General features: G+C 31.6%; 1 protein-coding gene and 1 non-coding gene across 2 annotated transcripts in view; both read left to right on the top strand.

Moving 5' to 3' along the window:
- The window catches only part of LOC106911123 (protein NLRC3-like), a 52,310-nt gene extending 46,723 nt beyond the window's left edge, over window positions 1–5,587 (top strand). The window contains exon 11 of the mRNA XM_088010774.1: window positions 4,688–5,587. Coding sequence (XP_087866900.1) covers window positions 4,688–4,694 — 7 coding nt within the window. The 3' untranslated portion in view covers window positions 4,695–5,587. The remainder of the gene's footprint in view (window positions 1–4,687) is intronic.
- A 16,335-nt stretch (window positions 5,588–21,922) lies between these two features.
- Window positions 21,923–22,057, top strand: LOC148160419 (small nucleolar RNA SNORA17). Its single transcript, XR_015762426.1, has one exon. It is a non-coding gene; the product is annotated as a small nucleolar RNA SNORA17 (small nucleolar RNA).
- Window positions 22,058–22,459: the final 402 nt, after the last annotated feature.

Raw genomic sequence — 22,459 nt, 5'->3', positions numbered from 1 at the left:
TCCCTCAGCAGTAAAAATGGCCACCTGGACCTGTTTGTCCGCTTCCTTCATGGTCTCACTGTGGAGTCCAACCAGAGACTCTTAGAGGATCTGCTGGGTCAGAGAGAGAACCGTCCAAAAACCATCCAGAGAATCATCACCAACCTGAAGGAGATGAACACTGATAGAATCTCTCCTGACAGAAGCATCAACATCTTCTACTGTCTGGTGGAGATGAACGACGTCTTATTTTATCAGGAGATCCAACGGCTGCTGGATTCAGGGAAGCAGCTCTCAGAGACTGACTGTTCAGCTCTGGCCTTCATGCTGCAGATGTCAGAGGTTCTGGATGAGTTGGACCTGGAGAAGTACAACACATCACCAGATGGACAACAGAGACTGGTTCCAGCTGTGAGGAACTGCAGAAAGGCTCGGTGAGTCCAGATGTTTTCATTGTGTGAATGCTGATTCAGCACTATTGTCCTCCTGTTTCTTCTTCTTTCTTCAAGTTGATTCTGGATGTTTTTGGCCTTTAACTACTTCCTTCATCCTCTGGATGATTTCAGCCATTCAAACATCTAAACATTCAGTTCATCCAGGACAGCTGCAGCTTCTGGTTTTTACACATTTTGATCTTTTAAAAATATTTAACTTTTTATCAGTTTTCAGGTTGAAATGAATAGAAAACCCTGAACTCTAGAAAATGTCTATTTCCTCTCAGATCCAATCAGCCAGAGAGATTTTTAAACTTTAAACTCTCTTCACTCGTTGAGCTGCTGCTCCATAATTCACCTTTTAGGATCTTTGACTGTTTTTATAAAATAATTGTTTAGGTTTGATGGAAAGTTGAACCATTAAAATAAAGCGTTGCATTAATTATAAACTTTGTGAACAGTGTTGATCTTCTTCATCCCGTCATCATCCTCTCCTCTTCCTCCTCCACTAGTTTCCTCTGAGTTTGTAACTGAGACCAAAATGTGGTGATTGTTGTCTGGTTCCAGAAAAAGTCCTAGTTTCTGTCAGATCCTCCCAAAGCTCTGAGAACTCTGCTTCCAGAGCTGGAACCATTTTCCTCATCAACTCTTCATCTGCAGCCTTTGTTGAAGCTGTTAGCTGTCCTCCATGAAGACCTGCAGAGACATGAGCTTCAGCTCTTTAGACATCCCAGCCTCTTTAGTTCTGGAGAACTTTCACTGCTTCACCATGAAGATGCTGCTGGACCCAAACGCTCCGTCTCCTCCAGGGGTTTTGCTCTTCAGCTCTTTAGGAGTTTAGCAACAATTTCTTCTGACATCCAAACCTTTGTTCCTCTGAGACGATGGACAGACCACTGCAGAGACACGTGTCCCTCTTCCAACCAGTTTGTCCCAGTTCCTCTCAGGTCAACAGAGGACGGTCCAGACCTGAAGGAGCAGCAGGACCGGTTCTGCTGCTGCTCTGCAGGACGACCAGAACAATCTGCAGCTTTTAGCTGAAGCAGGTTGACGACTGTCCACTTTCTACTTTGTTACAGCATCAAATCCAGCAGATGAACGGAGACACAACTGGGAGCATCATGTGTCTGGTCTGCTCCCAGTTTCCTCTGTGGCAGCATTTAATAATCTGCTGCTGGGAGCCACGTTTCTATAGAATATACTACTATTATTAATGATGAGGAGGATTCTAGATGCTGCAGCAGCAGATATGGGCTAAACAAACCCAGAGATGCCAGAGGTCCACAGCAGGCTGGACTTCCTGCTCTGCTCACTTCATTTATAACTCACTTCCTGCTTGGTGGAAGATCTCAAGGAGCCAAACGGTCTAGTCCAAGTCAGTGTGACTTGTCAGAGCTGTGAGCAGTTCCTCCTCCTCTCCATCATCTCCAGTAGTTTCCTTCATTCAGCTCAGTCAGCCTCTTCATCAGCTGCTGCAGCTCCTTTGAGGCTCTGATGCTGCAGAGAAACTGAACTTTCCTTCACAGATGATAGAAGATCTTCAACATCTGACTGAGCTGAAGGTCTGAGGACATGAAGCCTGGACCAGAACCAGAACCTGGACTTTAGTCAGGAGCTGCACAGACTCTCTGTCGGGTCAAACTCAGTAAACTGAAGATCAGATGTTGATCAGATGATGACATCATGATGACATCACTGTTATCATATTTTATCTGTTTATGATCCAGATTGATTTCATTAGAACTGAATTTATTTCTTCTCTCATCACAGACTTGGTGGCTGTTCGATCCAAAAGGCTGAATGTGAAGTTTTGGCTTCAGCTCTGAAGTCCAACTCAGATCTGACTGAACTGGAAATAAGTGGGATCTGGATAAATAGAGGTGGAGACTCTGATATGAAGAATGTGTCTGAGATCCTGCAGAGTTCAGTCAGTAAAGTGAAGAATCTGAGGTTTGTTTTCTCTATTTCTACAATAAAATCATTCATTGATACTTTAATCCTTAGTTTAATTAATAATTTAGTTGTAATATTTAAAATCAATATTTTTAAATGTCAGATTCAAATTTCAAACAATTTTACCTTATAAATAAATGATTTTCTTATTTCAGACTTTGAGATCATTGAACTTTGTTTTTCAGTTTTTAAAATGTTTCTGACTGATGAACAAAATGAGTAAAATAATTCAAATGAAGTTAATTAACGATGGAGATGTTTCAGTTTGGTTGGTAAAGATTCAGATTGTTTTATTTCTGATTCTCATCTTTACATCCAGAATGAAATGTTTTCCTCCAGTCGAGCCACAAACACTGACCAGTTCAAACCATCATTAATGAAACATCTAAGAAGTGACTGATTGTAGAAAAGCAAATCTAGATGAGCTGAATGACAGTGAGGTTTGCAGCAGGTTCCTCACTTTGTCCTGAAGCTGTGGTTCTGTTGGGCCGGGTCAGAGAGGAACCGTCCTCTTCAGTCTGACAGCTGTCAGTCGGTTGGAGCCTCGTCTCTGTGATGAAGCTTCATCAGGTCACGTCTCCTTAGGAAATAATGGCCTCCATTGGCTTTCAGCAGCTTTAAGAAGAATCCAAGGCCATTGATGAATAAACTGAGTGGTTCTGATCTGGTTACCAAGTCGGGTCTCCAGCTGATGATCAGAACCAGCAGAAATAGCTCACCTCATCCAGGCTGCTGCTCATAGAAAACTTTGAGTTTCTTTGTTGATCAAATGTTCTGGTTCTGCTGGTTTGGACTCTTTAAACCAGTTTGACTGGATCAGATGTTAGAATCAGTTCATCATGTTTCTTTTACATTCAGGGAAATTAATTTTCTACATTTTATTATTTATTTGTTCATATTTCAATTTTAACTGCGACCTGTTGGCTTCAGCTCATCTTTTATTCTTTATTCAGATTGGAGGACTGCAGTTTGTCAGAGACCAGCTGGACGTCTCTGTTCTCAGCTCTGAAGTCCAACCCGACCCATCTGACAGAACTGAAGCTGATCAACACCAACCTGGAAGATTCTGGACTAAAGGAGCTCTGTGGTTTTCTACAGACTAAAGGCTGCAGACTGGAAACATTGAGGTTTGTAATTATATAATTATCAATATTTCAGTGAATAATTATCTATAAATTGATCATTAATCAAAGTTCATATCTTCTGTTCTAATAAATATTTTCTGAGTTTGTTCCTGGATCCAGAGTTTAATTTAGTCCCTCTGTGTAACTGAGTTGGACCTGCTGACCTGAGGTCAGAACAGGACAGCATTCGGACCCCCAGTGTGTAGAAATCCCCCTCATGTCAAGCAGGTCAAAGGTCATTCAACCCAGTCTAGAAAAGTGAATTCCTGGAATCTGACAGGAACAAATCAATAATCAATGATTGATGCTTCAACACTTTGATCAGAACCTGGAATGATTTTACTGACTAAAATCCTCCAACACAACATGACCCAGTACCAGGTTCTGGTTCTGGTTCTGAAGTCAGCAGGTCTTTATTGAAGCAGCAGCTTGTTGGCTTTAATATTCATGAGAATCTTTAACTGGTTCTGTTGGACTGGTTCACCTGCATCCTGTTGGCTTCAGCTCATCTTTTATTCTTTATTCAGGTTGTGGAGATGCAGTTTGTCAAAGATCAGCTGTGATTTTCTGGCCTCAGCTCTGAAGTCCAACAGCCTCCATCTGACAAAACTGGACCTGTTTGGAAACAACCTGGAGGATTCAGATGTTCAGCAGCTGAAGCGTTTTGTAGAGACTTTACAGTAAGTAAATGTTTGTAGTGAGTCCAGCTGCTGTCAGCATATTGAACTAAACCCAGTTAGCATCAAAGCAAAGCTCCAGTGTTCCCAGTAAAGCTGCAGCTTCTCAGTGGGAGGAGAATGGTTCAGGCTTCCTGATTGGACACAGAGACAGCAATCAGCCAATCAGAGGAGCAGCAGCTTGCTGTGTTCCTGTGTTTGTGTTGGTGTGAATATGAGTGTTGTTGCTGTGTCCATGTCTCCAGGACGTCCAGCTGGACTCCAGCGTCCAGCCGTCCAACATGTCTAGAGACAGTGGTCCTCATTCATCAAACTGTGGCAGCAGCAGATCTGATCTCAGATCTGCTTGTTCTCTCAGTTCAACAGGAAACAAGTGATCAGGTTCATCTTGGTCACAGCTCTGAGATCAGTCTGACTGCAGCCTGGAAACCATCTACTGGATGTGCTGCGTCACTGACTGCTGCTGGAGAGGCTGGAAACACTCACTGATCTGATCTCTCCTTCCTTCTTCTCTCTGCAGGCGATGATCTCTGTAAAGTAGAGAACGGTCTCTGTGTCCTGCTGATCCTCAGAGGTTGAAGCTGCAGCAGTTTGAGTCTAAAGAGACTCTGACTGGATCATGATGATGACCTCTGACCTCCAAGATTTTCCTCCCGTTTATTTTCTCATGTCTGTCATTTAGTGTCTGATATTGTTTGTCTCTTTGGATCAATAAAGATCCGATTCAAACTGGGCTCCATTTAGAGGCTTCATGGAGTTTTGATCTGAACTGGATTCAACTGGAAAGTTGATCTTTTTTCTCTCTGATTCATTTTCATCCTGGAACCAGAAATGGTCTGAGATGGAAACATGGGAATCATTTCAGTTCAGCTTTGAATCATAAAGACACTTCAAACCTCTTTTCTCTGCTGCTTCTTCTTCTGCTGACAGGAAAATGTTCCTCAAAGCTCCACAGATAAAAAGATGCTTTACTGGAAACTGCAGAGAAACTTCAGCTTCCATCACAGAAACCAGTTGAACCAGTTTAGAACTGGATGTCCCACAGGAACTCTGATCTTAGAGCAGTTTTCAGGAACATCCAGCATTTATCTGGACATTATTTTAATATTCTGTATATATTGTTATTTTGTTATCGTCATTCTAAAAATCTTTAAATAATGAAGTTTTGCATCATATTCATTGATCCTCAGCTTTAATATTCCTCAGCCTGTTTTGGTTTTTACTTTTTTAACTCCATGTTTCATGTTTTGAGTTTTCTAGAGAACTTTAGGACTCGATGCGTCACATCAGGCTCTTTACTGAGATTCACTGATTTATTCAGACCTCAGAGAATCACTGGGATAATGTACTGATTGGTTCATGTTTTTATATTTCTCCTAACCTAATATGGGTTATTTGGTTAATAAATATTTTAATAATGCTCTTTGTACAAATATAATAACTGCACCTTTTATTTTAATCCTTTATGCTGTCTAGCTTTTTGTATTAGGATCAACAAAGAATTGAAAATATATTTAAGTTTTCATTTTGACTTTGTTTATTTAGGTTTACTAAATAATTTAGGTTTATTTAGTAACAACAGAAACTTCCTGTTCAGTTGATCTGAGCTTTTGAACTGATTTTGTGGTGAACCTTTTCCATGAACTGCTGAGATTCATGATTGAAGACATTAATGCAATAAAGTCATTAAGTCTCAGTTAATAAATATTGAGGCAGTTTTATTTTTACAGAACGTGTTGTATCAACCATTTTAAAACCTTTAGCTAATGTTCTCTAAATACCGTCAAAATGGTATTTCAATTGTTAGCTAAAACCTTTAGCTAATATTCTCTAAATACGTCATATCGTTATTTAAATTGTTAGCTTAAACTTTTAGCTAATGTTATCTAAATACCGTCAAATTATTTAAATTGTTAGCTAAAACTTTTAGCTAAGGTTTTCTAAATACTGTCAAATTTTTTATTTAAATATTAGCTGAAACATTTAGCTAATCTTCTCCAAATAATGCTGAAAGGTTAGCTATTCTACCTGTTACTTCTAACATCTGGTTAGCATTCCTTGAACACTAGCCAAAGTTTACCTAAACATTAGTTGAAAGCTTTAGCTAAGGTTCTCTAAATACGTCAAATTGTTATTTAAATTGTAAACTAAAACCTTTAGCTAATGTTCTCTAAATACCATCAAATTGTTGTTTAAATTGTTAGCTTAAACTTTAAGCTAAGGTTCTCTTAATACCATCAAATTAATTAAATGTCAGCTAAAACTTTTAGCTAAGATTCTCTAAATACAGTCAAATTGTTATTTAAATGTTAGCTAAAAACTTTAGCTAATGTTCTCTAAATACCGTCAAATTGTTATTTAAATTGTTAGCTTAAACTTTAAGCTAAGGTTCTCTAAATACCATCAAATTGTTATTTAAATGTTAGCTAAAACATTTAGCTAAGGTTTTGTAAATACGGTCAAATTGTTATTTAAATGTTAGCTAAAACCTATAGCTAATGTTATCTAAATACTGTCAAATTCTTTAAATTGTTAGCTAAAACTTTTACCTAAGGTTTTATAAATAACGTCAAATTGTTATTTAAACGTTAGCTGAAACCTTTAGCCAATATTCTCTAAATACCGTCACGTTATTATTTAAATTGTTAGCTAAAACTTTTAGCTAAAGTTTTCTAAATACCGTCAAATTTTTTATTTAAATATTAGCTGAAACCTTTAGCTAATCTTCTCCAAATAATGCTGAAATGTTAGCTATTCTACCTGTTACTTCTAACATCTGGTTAGCATTCTCTGAACACTAGCCAAAGTTTACCTAAACATTAGTTGAAAGCTTTAGCTAAGGTTCTCTAAATACCTTCAAATTGTTATTTAAAGTGTTAGCTAAAACCTTTAGCTAATGTTCTCTAAATACCGTCAAATTGTTATTTAAAGTGTTAGCTAAAACCTTTAGCTAATGTTCTCTAAATACCGTCAAATTATTTAAATTGTTAGCTAAAACCTTTAGCTAAGATTCTCTAAATACCGTCAAATTGTTATTTAAATGTTAGCTAAAACCTTTAGCTAATTTTCTCTAAATACCATCAAATTGTTATTTAAATTTTTAGCTTAAACTTTAAGCTAAGGTTCTCTAAATATGTCAAATTGTTATTTAAATTGTTAGCTAAAACCTTTAGCTAAGATTGTCTGAATACCGTCAAATTGTTATTTAAATGTTAGCTGAAACCTTTAGCTAATGTTCTCTAAATACGTCAAATTGTTATTTAAATTGTTAGCTAAAACTTTCAGCTAAGATTCTCTAAATACCATCAAATTGTTATTTTAATGTTAGCTAAAACCTTTAGCTACTGTTCTCTAAATACCATCAAATTGTTATTTAAATTGTTAGCTTAAAATTTAAGCTAAGGTTCTCTAAATACCATCAAATTATTTAAATGTTAGCTAAAACCTTTAGCTAATGTTCTTTAAATACCGTCAAATTATTTAAGTTGTTAGCTAAAACTTTTACCTAAGGTTTTATAAATAACGTCAAATTGTTATTTAAATTGTTAGCTAAAACCTTTAGCTAAGGTTCTCGAAATACCGTCAAATTGTTATTTAAATTGTTAGCTTAAACTTTAAGCTAAGTTTCTCTAAATACCATCAAATTATTTAAATGTTAGCTAAAACCTTTAGCTAATGTTATCTAAATACCGTCAAATTATCTAAATTGTTAGCTAAAACTTTTACCTAAGGTTTTATAAATAACGTCAAATTGTTATTTAAACGTTAGCTGAAACCTTTAGCTAATGTTCTCTAAATACCGTCACATTATTATTCAAATTGTTAGCTAAAACTTTTAGCTAAGGTTTTCTAAATACCGTCAAATTGTTATTTTAATATTAGCTAAAACATTTAGCTAATGTTCTCTAAATACGTCAGATTGTTATTTAAATGTTAGCTAAAACATTTAGCTAATGTTCTCTAAATACGTCAAATTATTATTTAAATTGTTAGCTAAAACCTTTAGCTAAGGTTCTCGAAATACCGTCAAATTGTTATTTAAATGTTAGCTAAAACCTTTAGCTAATGTTATCTAAATACCGTCAAATTATCTAAATTGTTAGCTAAAACTTTTACCTAAGGTTTTATAAATAACGTCAAATTGTTATTTAAACGTTAGCTGAAACCTTTAGCTAATGTTCTCTAAATACCGTCACATTATTATTCAAATTGTTAGCTAAAACTTTTAGCTAAGGTTTTCTAAATACCGTCAAATTGTTATTTTAATGACAATTTGGTATTTAGATCCTCTAAATACCGTCAAATTGTTATTTAAATTGTTAGCTTAAACTTTAAGCTAAGGTTCTCTAAATACCATCAAATTATTTAAATGTTAGCTAAACCATTTAGCTAATGTTCTCTAAATACGTCAAATTGTTATTTAAATTGTTAGCTTAAACTTTTAGCTAAGTTTCTCTAAATACGTCATATCGTTACTTAAATTGTTAGCTTAAGCTTTTAGCTAAGGTTCTCTAAATCCGTCAAATTGTTATTTAAAGTGTTAGCTAAAACTTTTAGCTAAGATTCTCTAAATACCGTCAAATTGTTATTTAAATGTTAGCTAAAACATTTAGCTAATGTTCTCTAAATACTATCAAATTGTTATTTAAATAGTTAGCTTAAACTTTAAGCTAAGGTTCTCTAAATACCATCAAATTGTTATTTAAATGTTAGCTAAAACATTTAGCTAATGTTCTCTAAATATGTCATTGTTATTTAAATTGTTAGCTAAAACCTTTGGCTAAGGTTTTGTAAATACAGTCAAATTGTTATTTAAATGTTAGCTAAAACCTATAGCTAATGTTATCTAAATACTGTCAAATTCTTTAAATTGTTAGCTAAAACTTTTACCTAAGGTTTTATAAATAACGTCAAATTGTTATTTAAACGTTAGCTGAAACCTTTAGCCAATGTTCTCTAAATACCGTCACGTTATTATTTAAATTGTTAGCTAAAACTTTTAGCTAAAGTTTTCTAAATACCGTCAAATTTTTTATTTAAATATTAGCTGAAACCTTTAGCTAATCTTCTCCAAATAATGCTGAAATGTTAGCTATTCTACCTGTTACTTCTAACATCTGGTTAGCATTCTCTGAACACTAGCCAAAGTTTACCTAAACATTAGTTGAAAGCTTTAGCTAAGGTTCTCTAAATACCTTCAAATTGTTATTTAAAGTGTTAGCTAAAACCTTTAGCTAATTTTCTCTAAATACCATCAAATTGTTATTTAAATTTTTAGCTAAAACTTTAAGCTAAGGTTCTCTAAATATGTCAAATTGTTATTTAAATTGTTAGCTAAAACCTTTAGCTAAGATTGTCTGAATACCGTCAAATTGTTATTTAAATGTTAGCTGAAACCTTTAGCTAATGTTCTCTAAATACGTCAAATTGTTATTTAAATTGTTAGCTAAAACCTTTGGCTAAGGTTTTGTAAATACAGTCAAATTGTTATTTAAATGTTAGCTAAAACCTATAGCTAATGTTATCTAAATACTGTCAAATTCTTTAAATTGTTAGCTAAAACTTTTACCTAAGGTTTTATAAATAACGTCAAATTGTTATTTAAACGTTAGCTGAAACCTTTAGCCAATGTTCTCTAAATACCGTCACGTTATTTAAATTGTTAGCTAAAACGTTTAGCTAAAGTTTTCTAAATACCGTCAAATTTTTTATTTAAATATTAGCTGAAACCTTTAGCTAATCTTCTCCAAATAATGCTGAAATGTTAGCTATTCTACCTGTTACTTCTAACATCTGGTTAGCATTCTCTGAACACTAGCCAAAGTTTACCTAAACATTAGTTGAAAGCTTTAGCTAAGGTTCTCTAAATACCTTCAAATTGTTATTTAAAGTGTTAGCTAAAACCTTTAGCTAATGTTCTCTAAATACCGTCAAATTGTTATTTAAAGTGTTAGCTAAAACCTTTAGCTAATGTTCTCTAAATACCGTCAAATTATTTAAATTGTTAGCTAAAACCTTTAGCTAAGATTCTCTAAATACCGTCAAATTGTTATTTAAATGTTAGCTAAAACCTTTAGCTAATTTTCTCTAAATACCATCAAATTGTTATTTAAATTTTTAGCTTAAACTTTAAGCTAAGGTTCTCTAAATATGTCAAATTGTTATTTAAAGTGTTAGCTAAAACCTTTAGCTAAGATTGTCTGAATACCGTCAAATTGTTATTTAAATGTTAGCTGAAACCTTTAGCTAATGTTCTCTAAATACGTCAAATTGTTATTTAAATTGTTAGTTAAAACTTTCAGCTAAGATTCTCTAAATACCATCAAATTGTTATTTTAATGTTAGCTAAAACCTTTAGGTACTGTTCTCTAAATACCATCAAATTGTTATTTAAATTGTTAGCTTAAAATTTAAGCTAAGGTTCTCTAAATACCATCAAATTATTTAAATGTTAGCTAAAACCTTTAGCTAATGTTCTTTAAATACCGTCAAATTATTTAAGTTGTTAGCTAAAACTTTTACCTAAGGTTTTATAAATAACGTCAAATTGTTATTTAAATGTTAGCTAAAACCTTTAGCTAATGTTCTGTAAATACCATCAAATGGTTGTTTAAATTGTTAGCTTAAACTTTAAGCTAAGGTTCTCTTAATACCATCAAATTCATTAAATGTCAGCTAAAACTTTTTGCTAAGATTCTCTAAATACCGTCAAATTGTTATTTAAATGTTAGCTAAAACCTTTAGCTAATTTTCTCTAAATACCATCAAATTGTTATTTAAATTGTTAGCTTAAACTTTAAGCTAAGATTCTCTAAATACGTCAAATTGTTATTTAAATTGTTAGCTTAAACTTTTAGCTAGGGTTCTCTAAATACGTCATATCGTTATTTAAATTGTTAGCTTAAACTTTTAGCTAAGGTTCTCTAAATACGTCAAATTGTTATTTAAATTGTTAGCTAAAACCTTTAGCTAAGGTTCTCGAAATACCGTCAAATTGTTATTTAAATGTTAGCTAAAACCTTTAGCTAATGTTATCTAAATACCGTCAAATTATCTAAATTGTTAGCTAAAACTTTTACCTAAGGTTTTATAAATAACGTCAAATTGTTATTTAAACGTTAGCTGAAACCTTTAGCTAATGTTCTCTAAATACCGTCACATTATTATTCAAATTGTTAGCTAAAACTTTTAGCTAAGGTTTTCTAAATACCGTCAAATTGTTATTTTAATGACAATTTGGTATTTAGATTCTCTAAATACCGTCAAATTGTTATTTAAATTGTTAGCTTAAACTTTAAGCTAAGGTTCTCTAAATACCATCAAATTATTTAAATGTTAGCTAAACCATTTAGCTAATGTTCTCTAAATACGTCAAATTGTTATTTAAATTGTTAGCTTAAACTTTTAGCTAAGTTTCTCTAAATACGTCATATCGTTACTTAAATTGTTAGCTTAAGCTTTTAGCTAAGGTTCTCTAAATCCGTCAAATTGTTATTTAAATGTTAGCTAAAACCTTTAGCTAATGTTCTGTAAATACCATCAAATGGTTATTTAAATTGTTAGCTTAAAATTTAAGCTAAGGTTCTCTAAATACCATCAAATTATTTAAATGTTAGCTAAAACCTTTAGCTAATGTTCTTTAAATACCGTCAAATTATTTAAGTTGTTAGCTAAAACTTTTACCTAAGGTTTTATAAATAACGTCAAATTGTTATTTAAACATTAGCTGAAACCTTTAGCCAATGTTCTCTAAATACCGTCACGTTATTATTTAAATTGTTAGCTAAAACTTTTAGCTAAGGTTTTCTAAATACCGTCAAATTTTTTATTTAAATATTAGCTGAAACCTTTAGCTAATCTTCTCCAAATAATGCTGAAAGGTTAGCTATTGTACCTGTTACTTCTAACATCTGGTTAGGATTCTCTGAACACTAGCCATAGTTTACCTAAACATTAGTTGACAGCTTTAGCTAAGGTTCTCTAATTACCGTCAAATTGTTATTTAAAGTGTTAGCTAAAACCTTTAGCTAATGTTCTCTAAATACCGTCAAATAATTATTTAAAGTGTTAGCTAAAACCTTTAGCTAATGTTCTCTAAATACCGTCAAATAATTTATATTTTTAGCTAAAACCTTTAGCTAATGTTCTCTAAATACGTCAAATTGTTATTTAAATTGTTAGCTAAAACCTTTAGCTAAGATTCTCTAAATACCGTCAAATTGTTATTTAAACGTTAGCTGAGACCTTTAGCTAATGTTATCTAAATACCATCACATCATTATTTAAATTGTTAGCTGAAACCTTTAGCTAAGATTCTCTAAATACCGTCAAATTGTTATTTAAACGTTAGCTGAGACCTTTAGCTAATGTTCTCTAAATACCGTCAAATTGTTATTTAAATGTTAGCTAAAACCTTTAGCTAATGTTCTGTAAATACCATCAAATGGTTGTTTAAATTGTTAGCTTAAACTTTAAGCTAAGGTTCTCTTAATACCATCAAATTCATTAAATGTCAGCTAAAACTTTTTGCTAAGATTCTCTAAATACCGTCAAATTGTTATTTAAATGTTAGCTAAAACCTTTAGCTAATTTTCTCTAAATACCATCAAATTGTTATTTAAATTGTTAGCTTAAACTTTAAGCTAAGATTCTCTAAATACGTCAAATTGTTATTTAAATTGTTAGCTTAAACTTTTAGCTAGGGTTCTCTAAATACGTCATATCGTTATTTAAATTGTTAGCTTAAACTTTTAGCTAAGGTTCTCTAAATACGTCAAATTGTTATTTAAATTGTTAGCTAAAACCTTTAGCTAAGGTTCTCGAAATACCGTCAAATTGTTATTTAAATGTTAGCTAAAACCTTTAGCTAATGTTATCTAAATACCGTCAAATTATCTAAATTGTTAGCTAAAACTTTTACCTAAGGTTTTATAAATAACGTCAAATTGTTATTTAAACGTTAGCTGAAACCTTTAGCTAATGTTCTCTAAATACCGTCACATTATTATTCAAATTGTTAGCTAAAACTTTTAGCTAAGGTTTTCTAAATACCGTCAAATTGTTATTTTAATGACAATTTGGTATTTAGATTCTCTAAATACCGTCAAATTGTTATTTAAATTGTTAGCTTAAACTTTAAGCTAAGGTTCTCTAAATACCATCAAATTATTTAAATGTTAGCTAAACCATTTAGCTAATGTTCTCTAAATACGTCAAATTGTTATTTAAATTGTTAGCTTAAACTTTTAGCTAAGTTTCTCTAAATACGTCATATCGTTACTTAAATTGTTAGCTTAAGCTTTTAGCTAAGGTTCTCTAAATCCGTCAAATTGTTATTTAAATGTTAGCTAAAACCTTTAGCTAATGTTCTGTAAATACCATCAAATGGTTATTTAAATTGTTAGCTTAAAATTTAAGCTAAGGTTCTCTAAATACCATCAAATTATTTAAATGTTAGCTAAAACCTTTAGCTAATGTTCTTTAAATACCGTCAAATTATTTAAGTTGTTAGCTAAAACTTTTACCTAAGGTTTTATAAATAACGTCAAATTGTTATTTAAACATTAGCTGAAACCTTTAGCCAATGTTCTCTAAATACCGTCACGTTATTATTTAAATTGTTAGCTAAAACTTTTAGCTAAGGTTTTCTAAATACCGTCAAATTTTTTATTTAAATATTAGCTGAAACCTTTAGCTAATCTTCTCCAAATAATGCTGAAAGGTTAGCTATTGTACCTGTTACTTCTAACATCTGGTTAGGATTCTCTGAACACTAGCCATAGTTTACCTAAACATTAGTTGACAGCTTTAGCTAAGGTTCTCTAATTACCGTCAAATTGTTATTTAAAGTGTTAGCTAAAACCTTTAGCTAATGTTCTCTAAATACCGTCAAATAATTATTTAAAGTGTTAGCTAAAACCTTTAGCTAATGTTCTCTAAATACCGTCAAATAATTTATATTTTTAGCTAAAACCTTTAGCTAATGTTCTCTAAATACGTCAAATTGTTATTTAAATTGTTAGCTAAAACCTTTAGCTAAGATTCTCTAAATACCGTCAAATTGTTATTTAAACGTTAGCTGAGACCTTTAGCTAATGTTATCTAAATACCATCACATCATTATTTAAATTGTTAGCTGAAACCTTTAGCTAAGATTCTCTAAATACCGTCAAATTGTTATTTAAACGTTAGCTGAGACCTTTAGCTAATGTTCTCTAAATACCGTCAAATTGTTATTTAAATGTTAGCTAAAACCTTTAGCTAATGTTCTGTAAATACCATCAAATGGTTGTTTAAATTGTTAGCTTAAACTTTAAGCTAAGGTTCTCTTAATACCATCAAATTCATTAAATGTCAGCTAAAACTTTTTGCTAAGATTCTCTAAATACCGTCAAATTGTTATTTAAATGTTAGCTAAAACCTTTAGCTAATTTTCTCTAAATACCATCAAATTGTTATTTAAATTGTTAGCTTAAACTTTAAGCTAAGATTCTCTAAATACGTCAAATTGTTATTTAAATTGTTAGCTTAAACTTTTAGCTAAGTTTCTCTAAATACGTCATATCGTTATTTAAATTGTTAGCTTAAACTTTTAGCTAAGGTTCTCTAAATACGTCAAATTGTTATTTAAATTGTTAGCTAAAACCTTTAGCTAAGGTTCTCGAAATACCGTCAAATTGTTATTTAAACGTTAGCTGAAACCTTTAGCTAATGTTCTCTAAATACCATCACATTATTATTCAAATTGTTAGCTAAAACTTTTAGCTAAGGTTTTCTAAATACCGTCAAATTGTTATTTTATTGACAATTTGGTATTTAGATTCTCTAAATACCGTCAAATTGTTATTTAAATTGTTAGCTTAAACTTTAAGCTAAGGTTCTCTAAATACCATCAAATTATTTAAATGTTAGCTAAACCATTTAGCTAATGTTCTCTAAATACGTCAAATTGTTATTTAAATTGTTAGCTTAAACTTTTAGCTAAGTTCCTCTAAATACGTCATATCGTTACTTAAATTGTTAGCTTAAGCTTTTAGCTAAGGTTCTCTAAATACCGTCAAATTGTTATTTAAATGTTAGCTAAAACATTTAGCTAATGTTCTCTAAATACTATCAAATTGTTATTTAAATAGTTAGCTTAAACTTTAAGCTAAGGTTCTCTAAATACCATCAAATTGTTATTTAAATGTTAGCTAAAACATTTAGCTAATGTTCTCTAAATACGTCAAATTGTTATTTAAATTATTAGCTAAAACCTTTGGCTAAGGTTTTGTAAATACAGTCAAATTGTTATTTAAATGTTAGCTAAAACCTATAGCTAATGTTATCTAAATACTGTCAAATTCTTTAAATTGTTAGCTAAAACTTTTACCTAAGGTTTTATAAATAACGTCAAAATGTTATTTAAACGTTAGCTGAAACCTTTAGCCAATGTTCTCTAAATACCGTCACGTTATTATTTAAATTGTTAGCTAAAACGTTTAGCTAAAGTTTTCTAAATACCGTCAAATTTTTTATTTAAATATTAGCTGAAACCTTTAGCTAATCTTCTCCAAATAATGCTGAAATGTTAGCTATTCTACCTGTTACTTCTAACATCTGGTTAGCATTCTCTGAACACTAGCCAAAGTTTACCTAAACATTAGTTGAAAGCTTTAGCTAAGGTTCTCTAAATACCTTCAAATTGTTATTTAAAGTGTTAGCTAAAACCTTTAGCTAATGTTCTCTAAATACCGTCAAATTGTTATTTAAAGTGTTAGCTAAAACCTTTAGCTAATGTTCTCTAAATACCGTCAAATTATTTAAATTGTTAGCTAAAACCTTTAGCTAAGATTCTCTAAATACCGTCAAATTGTTATTTAAATGTTAGCTAAAACCTTTAGCTAATTTTCTCTAAATACCATCAAATTGTTATTTAAATTTTTAGCTTAAACTTTAAGCTAAGGTTCTCTAAATATGTCAAATTGTTATTTAAAGTGTTAGCTAAAACCTTTAGCTAAGATTGTCTGAATACCGTCAAATTGTTATTTAAATGTTAGCTGAAACCTTTAGCTAATGTTCTCTAAATACCAACAAATTGTTATTTAAATTGTTAGCTTAAAATTTAAGCTAAGGTTCTCTAAATACCATCAAATTATTTAAATGTTAGCTAAAACCTTTAGCTAATGTTCTTTAAATACCGTCAAATTATTTAAGTTGTTAGCTAAAACTTTTACCTAAGGTTTTATAAATAACGTCAAATTGTTATTTAAATGTTAGCTAAAACCTTTAGCTAAGATTCTCTAAATACCGTCAAATTGTTATTTAAACGTTAGCTGAGACCTTTAGCTAATGTTATCTAAATACCATCACATCATTATTTAAATTGTTAGCTGAAACCTTTACCTAAGATTCTCTAAATACCATCAAATTGTTATTTAAACGTTAGCTGAGACCTTTAGCTAATGTACTCTAAATACCGTCAAATTGTTATTTAAATGTTAGCTAAAACCTTTAGCTAATGTTCTGTAAATACCATCAAATGGTTGTTTAAATTGTTAGCTTAAACTTTAAGCTAAGGTTCTCTTAATACCATCAAATTCATTAAATGTCAGCTAAAACTTTTTGCTAAGATTCTCTAAATACAGTCAAATTGTTATTTAAATGTTAGCTAAAACCTTTAGCTAATTTTCTCTAAATACCATCAAATTGTTATTTAAATTGTTAGCTTAAACTTTAAGCTAAGATTCTCTAAATACGTTAAATTGTTATTTAAATTGTTAGCTTAAACTTTTAGCTAAGGTTCTCTAAATACGTCATATCGTTATTTAAATTGTTAGCTTAAACTTTTAGCTAAGGTTCTCTAAATACGTCAAATTGTTATTTAAATTGTTAGCTAAAACCTTTAGCTAAGGTTCTCGAAATACCGTCAAATTGTTATTTAAATGTTAGCTAAAACCTTTAGCTAATGTTATCTAAATACCGTCAAATTATCTAAATTGTTAGCTAAAACTTTTACCTAAGGTTTTATAAATAACGTCAAATTGTTATTTAAACGTTAGCTGAAACCTTTAGCTAATGTTCTCTAAATACCGTCACATTATTATTCAAATTGTTAGCTAAAACTTTTAGCTAAGGTTTTCTAAATACCGTCAAATTGTTATTTTAATGACAATTTGGTATTTAGATTCTCTAAATACCGTCAAATTGTTATTTAAATTGTTAGCTTAAACTTTAAGCTAAGGTTCTCTAAATACCATCAAATTATTTAAATGTTAGCTAAACCATTTAGCTAATGTTCTCTAAATACGTCAAATTGTTATTTAAATTGTTAGCTTAAACTTTTAGCTAAGTTTCTCTAAATACGTCATATCGTTACTTAAATTGTTAGCTTAAGCTTTTAGCTAAGGTTCTCTAAATCCGTCAAATTGTTATTTAAAGTGTTAGCTAAAACTTTTAGCTAAGATTCTCTAAATACCGTCAAATTGTTATTTAAATGTTAGCTAAAACATTTAGCTAATGTTCTCTAAATACTATCAAATTGTTATTTAAATAGTTAGCTTAAACTTTAAGCTAAGGTTCTCTAAATACCTTCAAATTGTTATTTAAAGTGTTAGCTAAAACCTTTAGCTAATGTTCTCTAAATACCGTCAAATTGTTATTTAAAGTGTTAGCTAAAACCTTTAGCTAATGTTCTCTAAATACCGTCAAATTATTTAAATTGTTAGCTAAAACCTTTAGCTAAGATTCTCTAAATACCGTCAAATTGTTATTTAAATGTTAGCTAAAACCTTTAGCTAATTTTCTCTAAATACCATCAAATTGTTATTTAAATTTTTAGCTTAAACTTTAAGCTAAGGTTCTCTAAATATGTCAAATTGTTATTTAAAGTGTTAGCTAAAACCTTTAGCTAAGATTGTCTGAATACCGTCAAATTGTTATTTAAATGTTAGCTGAAACCTTTAGCTAATGTTCTCTAAATACGTCAAATTGTTATTTAAATTGTTAGTTAAAACTTTCAGCTAAGATTCTCTAAATACCATCAAATTGTTATTTTAATGTTAGCTAAAACCTTTAGCTACTGTTCTCTAAATACCATCAAATTGTTATTTAAATTGTTAGCTTAAAATTTAAGCTAAGGTTCTCTAAATACCATCAAATTATTTAAATGTTAGCTAAAACCTTTAGCTAATGTTCTTTAAATACCGTCAAATTATTTAAGTTGTTAGCTAAAGCTTTTACCTAAGGTTTTATAAATAACGTCAAATTGTTATTTAAATGTTAGCTAAAACCTTTAGCTAAGATTCTCTAAATACCGTCAAATTGTTATTTAAACGTTAGCTGAGACCTTTAGCTAATGTTATCTAAATACCATCACATCATTATTTAAATTGTTAGCTGAAACCTTTAGCTAAGATTCTCTAAATACCGTCAAATTGTTATTTAAACGTTAGGTGAGACCTTTAGCTAATGTTCTCTAAATACCGTCAAATTGTTATTTAAATGTTAGCTAAAACCTTTAGCTAATGTTCTGTAAATACCATCAAATGGTTGTTTAAATTGTTAGCTTAAACTTTAAGCTAAGGTTCTCTTAATACCATCAAATTCATTAAATGTCAGCTAAAACTTTTTGCTAAGATTCTCTAAATACCGTCAAATTGTTATTTAAATGTTAGCTAAAACCTTTAGCTAATTTTCTCTAAATACCATCAAATTGTTATTTAAATTGTTAGCTTAAACTTTAAGCTAAGATTCTCTAAATACGTCAAATTGTTATTTAAATTGTTAGCTTAAACTTTTAGCTAAGGTTCTCTAAATACGTCATATCGTTATTTAAATTGTTAGCTTAAACTTTTAGCTAAGGTTCTCTAAATACGTCAAATTGTTATTTAAAGTGTTAGCTAAAACGTTTAGCTAAGATTCTCTAAATACCGTCAAATTGTTATTTAAATGTTAGCTAAAACATTTAGCTAATGTTCTCTAAATACTATCAAATTATTTAAATTGTTAGCTTAAACTTTAAGCTAAGGTTCTCTAAGTACCATCAAATTGTTATTTAAATGTTAGCTAAAACTTTTAGCTAATGTTCTCTAAATACGTCAAATTGTTATTTAAATTGTTAGCTAAAACCTTTGGCTAATGTTATCTAAATACCGTCAAATTATTTAAATTGTTAGCTAAAACTTTTACCTAAGTTTTTATAAATAACGTCAAATTGTTATTTAAACGTTAGCTGAAACCTTTAACTAATGTTCTCTAAATACGTCAAATTGTTATTTAAATTGTTAGCTAACACTTTCAGCTAAGATTCTCTAAATACCGTCAAATTATTTAAATTGTTAGCTAAAACCTTTAGCTAATGTTCTCTAAATACCGTCAAATTGTTATTTTAATGTTAGCTAAAACCTTTAGCTAATGTTCTCTAATGTTCTCTTTAACAGGACATGAGAAAAAACTTAGAGCATGGCAGACAGGTGTGACCTCTGACCTCACAGCCTGTGATGTCCTCAACTATGCGAAGTCCTAGATAGAACTGATCTTTGGTCCTACAGCCTCTGATGTCGTAAAGTATGCGAAATCCCTAGAATATGTGAGACATTCCTTCTGACAATAGCTTACACTGCATTATTTGGTGTTAGACAACAGACTTATAGCTAGTTAAGAGGGGCTGACCTCTGACCCTGCAACCATTGATGACTGTCTCAGGCAATTGTTCTGAAGGAAAACAACAGTTTAACTGTTTTACTGCAATATTTATGTGTAACACCTGCTAGTGTGATACATTTCAGTAAAAGTTCCTCATCTGTAACTGTATTTCTTAAGGATATGTGTCAGGTACTAACAGGCCTACATGAGGCTACTCAAATTTTACTTTTAGCTTTCTGCAGTTAAAGTGAAAGACAAACTCTAACATCGATCCCTTTCCAGAATTTGTCCTCACATCATTGTGAATGCTACTTTGCTTCAGTCTTTTTTTTCTGTTGTTGAATCAACACTGATCTTCTCAGTGCTTCATGGTTTCTCCAAAATAGTAAAGGTTGGTACATTTGAAACTCACAGATTTTTTTTATGCAACACTTGCTAGTGTGATACATTTCAGTAAAAGTTCCTCATCTGTAAATGTATTTCTTAATATGTGACAGCGACTAAACAGGCCCAGGTGAGGCTGCTGCTCATATTTATCTTTCAGTTTTCCCCAAAGTTTAAAGTTTTTTTACACTGCACAACCTCACTCCAAGAGTTGCTCCAACATGGTAAATTGTTTTGCTACCTTTAAAATTATCTACAGCTTTTGTCTCTGACTTATACGCTGTTTGCTTTTTTTGGCCCTAATGATTCTTTTACTCCATCCGTTATCTTACATGCTTAAGTGCTCTAACAAAATATAGTTCACCTGTAGTTGTTAAGGTTCCATTACTAAAAAATTATAAATGATCAATGTGAACCGTCAGTCTTAAAATATTTAGTACGATTTCTATTTATTTAGATTTGATGTTTTGATGTGAGCACTTGGATTTCTATCGATTTATTGAATGACGCTCTATATAAATATTTATCAAACTGAATGATCATTCAGGATTTATATAGTTTTTTGCTTTTCTTTCAATGTTTGTTGCAGAAATTCAAACATATGCAGGCTATCGACCAACAATTCAATCAGTGAATCTTTGCTTTTTTCTCAAGTAGCCCTTCTCACGGAGACTTACTTACATCTTCTGACACCTGGCCCAACTTATAATAACATTAACCAACTTAGCTGTTGGTACACTTACCTAAAGAGTAAAACCTGCTCGCTACACAACCAGGCTCCATGAGTTGGTCACAACGTGGTAAATTGTTTTACCTTTAAAATTATCTACAGCTTTATTTTTCCCTTGGTCCTAATGATGCTACCTGTTCATTAATGCTCACTAACAGACAGGTCACCTCTTGTAACTGATAAGTGTATAAATGTGAAGCATCAGTCTGCGTTCAAGAAGATCATATCAGTCAGATTTCGTAAAATATCATGAAACTCCAAGGAATCAAAATTATAGTTCACAGAAAGGTAATCTATCCCTTTTAGGGAGCTTTGACTGTGAAAAGAATGAATGAAATATACTATGAAAATATTCCATTTGCAAAATCCTGATAATAAAACTTCAATTGTGAACTGAATGATTAGATTGTATCTAGACACAAAAGAATCAACTGTTAATTAGTAACAATACTATGGAAATGACCACCAAGATCTGAACAAACAAGAAACTTGACTACCTCAAGAGATTTCACTTGTAATGAACCGTCTGACTTTCTTTAGTCGACTAAATTTAATCTTACCAAATTTTAGATGTAGAGCAAACAGGTACTGAGTTTGAAGTGGATCAGATGCCTCCAGCCGTCTGCTAAAGCTAGACTCCGGCCTTCCTCACTGTAAAATAAAACATTCTGCTTTATTAAAGAGTTCAAGTGAACATCACTTCATTCTCAACAACTTGTTTGTACTCATCTTAAAGAAGCGGCAGGAACTTTTGGATTTAGAAAAGAAAAAAAGATGCTTTATAAGTTAATCCATTTAAGTTGAGTCGGCAACAACTAGAATAAAATAAAAAGTGAACTATTTGAAAGTAGTGAGGATTTTGGGTGGTAAATGTTTAACATTTTAACACACACAGACATTACTCCATTTCTACTCAAGCAAACCAAAAGGTTTGGAACAGAACCGCTATGTCAAGTAACGACATGCAGTAAATACATTGCTGCAGCTGCTGCTGCTGCTGCTGCTGCTGCCGCTGCAGCTGCTGCTGCCGCTGCTGCTGCTGCCGCTGCTGCTGCTGCAGCTGCTGCAGCTGCTGGCAGAAAGTAAAATAAATTTTGCATTGAATAATATTTTGGATGAGTTTAAGAATATTATTAGCCAAAATCACACAATGTAGCTACACTTGTCTTTTACATGTTGCAGTAATTGAATCTTTTGAGACAATTGGTTTGGATAAATTTAAGTAACTACAACCTATTTTCCTGCTCCACATACTTGGCTAGCAATTTTCCAGTTAGCTTCCCAGCCTGAACTTCTGCACAACGTCTCGATTCAGTCAAATCTTCTATCCTGTGTCTCCTGTACTTTGATATTCTACTACATCCACTCTGTGAAAGCTTTGCTTGCTGGTCTTCTTCATGCTTTGAATGCAGTATCTGGTTTCTCTTACTTTAACCCGCCCAACATGCAGCTGATTGGCTTGTTAGCCTTTCCATTCCCTCCCAGTGAGGCGGTGCTTCACAAAGCAAACTGTTTGTCAAACTGTTGATGTCCCTCAGAAGACATGGTGACTGA

This window comes from Poecilia mexicana, unplaced genomic scaffold (genome assembly GCF_051168715.1).
Source record: "Poecilia mexicana isolate PSO_F unplaced genomic scaffold, ASM5116871v1 scaffold_2, whole genome shotgun sequence".
Classification (NCBI taxonomy): Eukaryota; Metazoa; Chordata; class Actinopteri; order Cyprinodontiformes; family Poeciliidae; genus Poecilia; species Poecilia mexicana.
The sequence above is the reverse complement of the archived record's forward strand: the minus strand, read 5'-3'. Positions and strand labels throughout refer to the sequence as shown.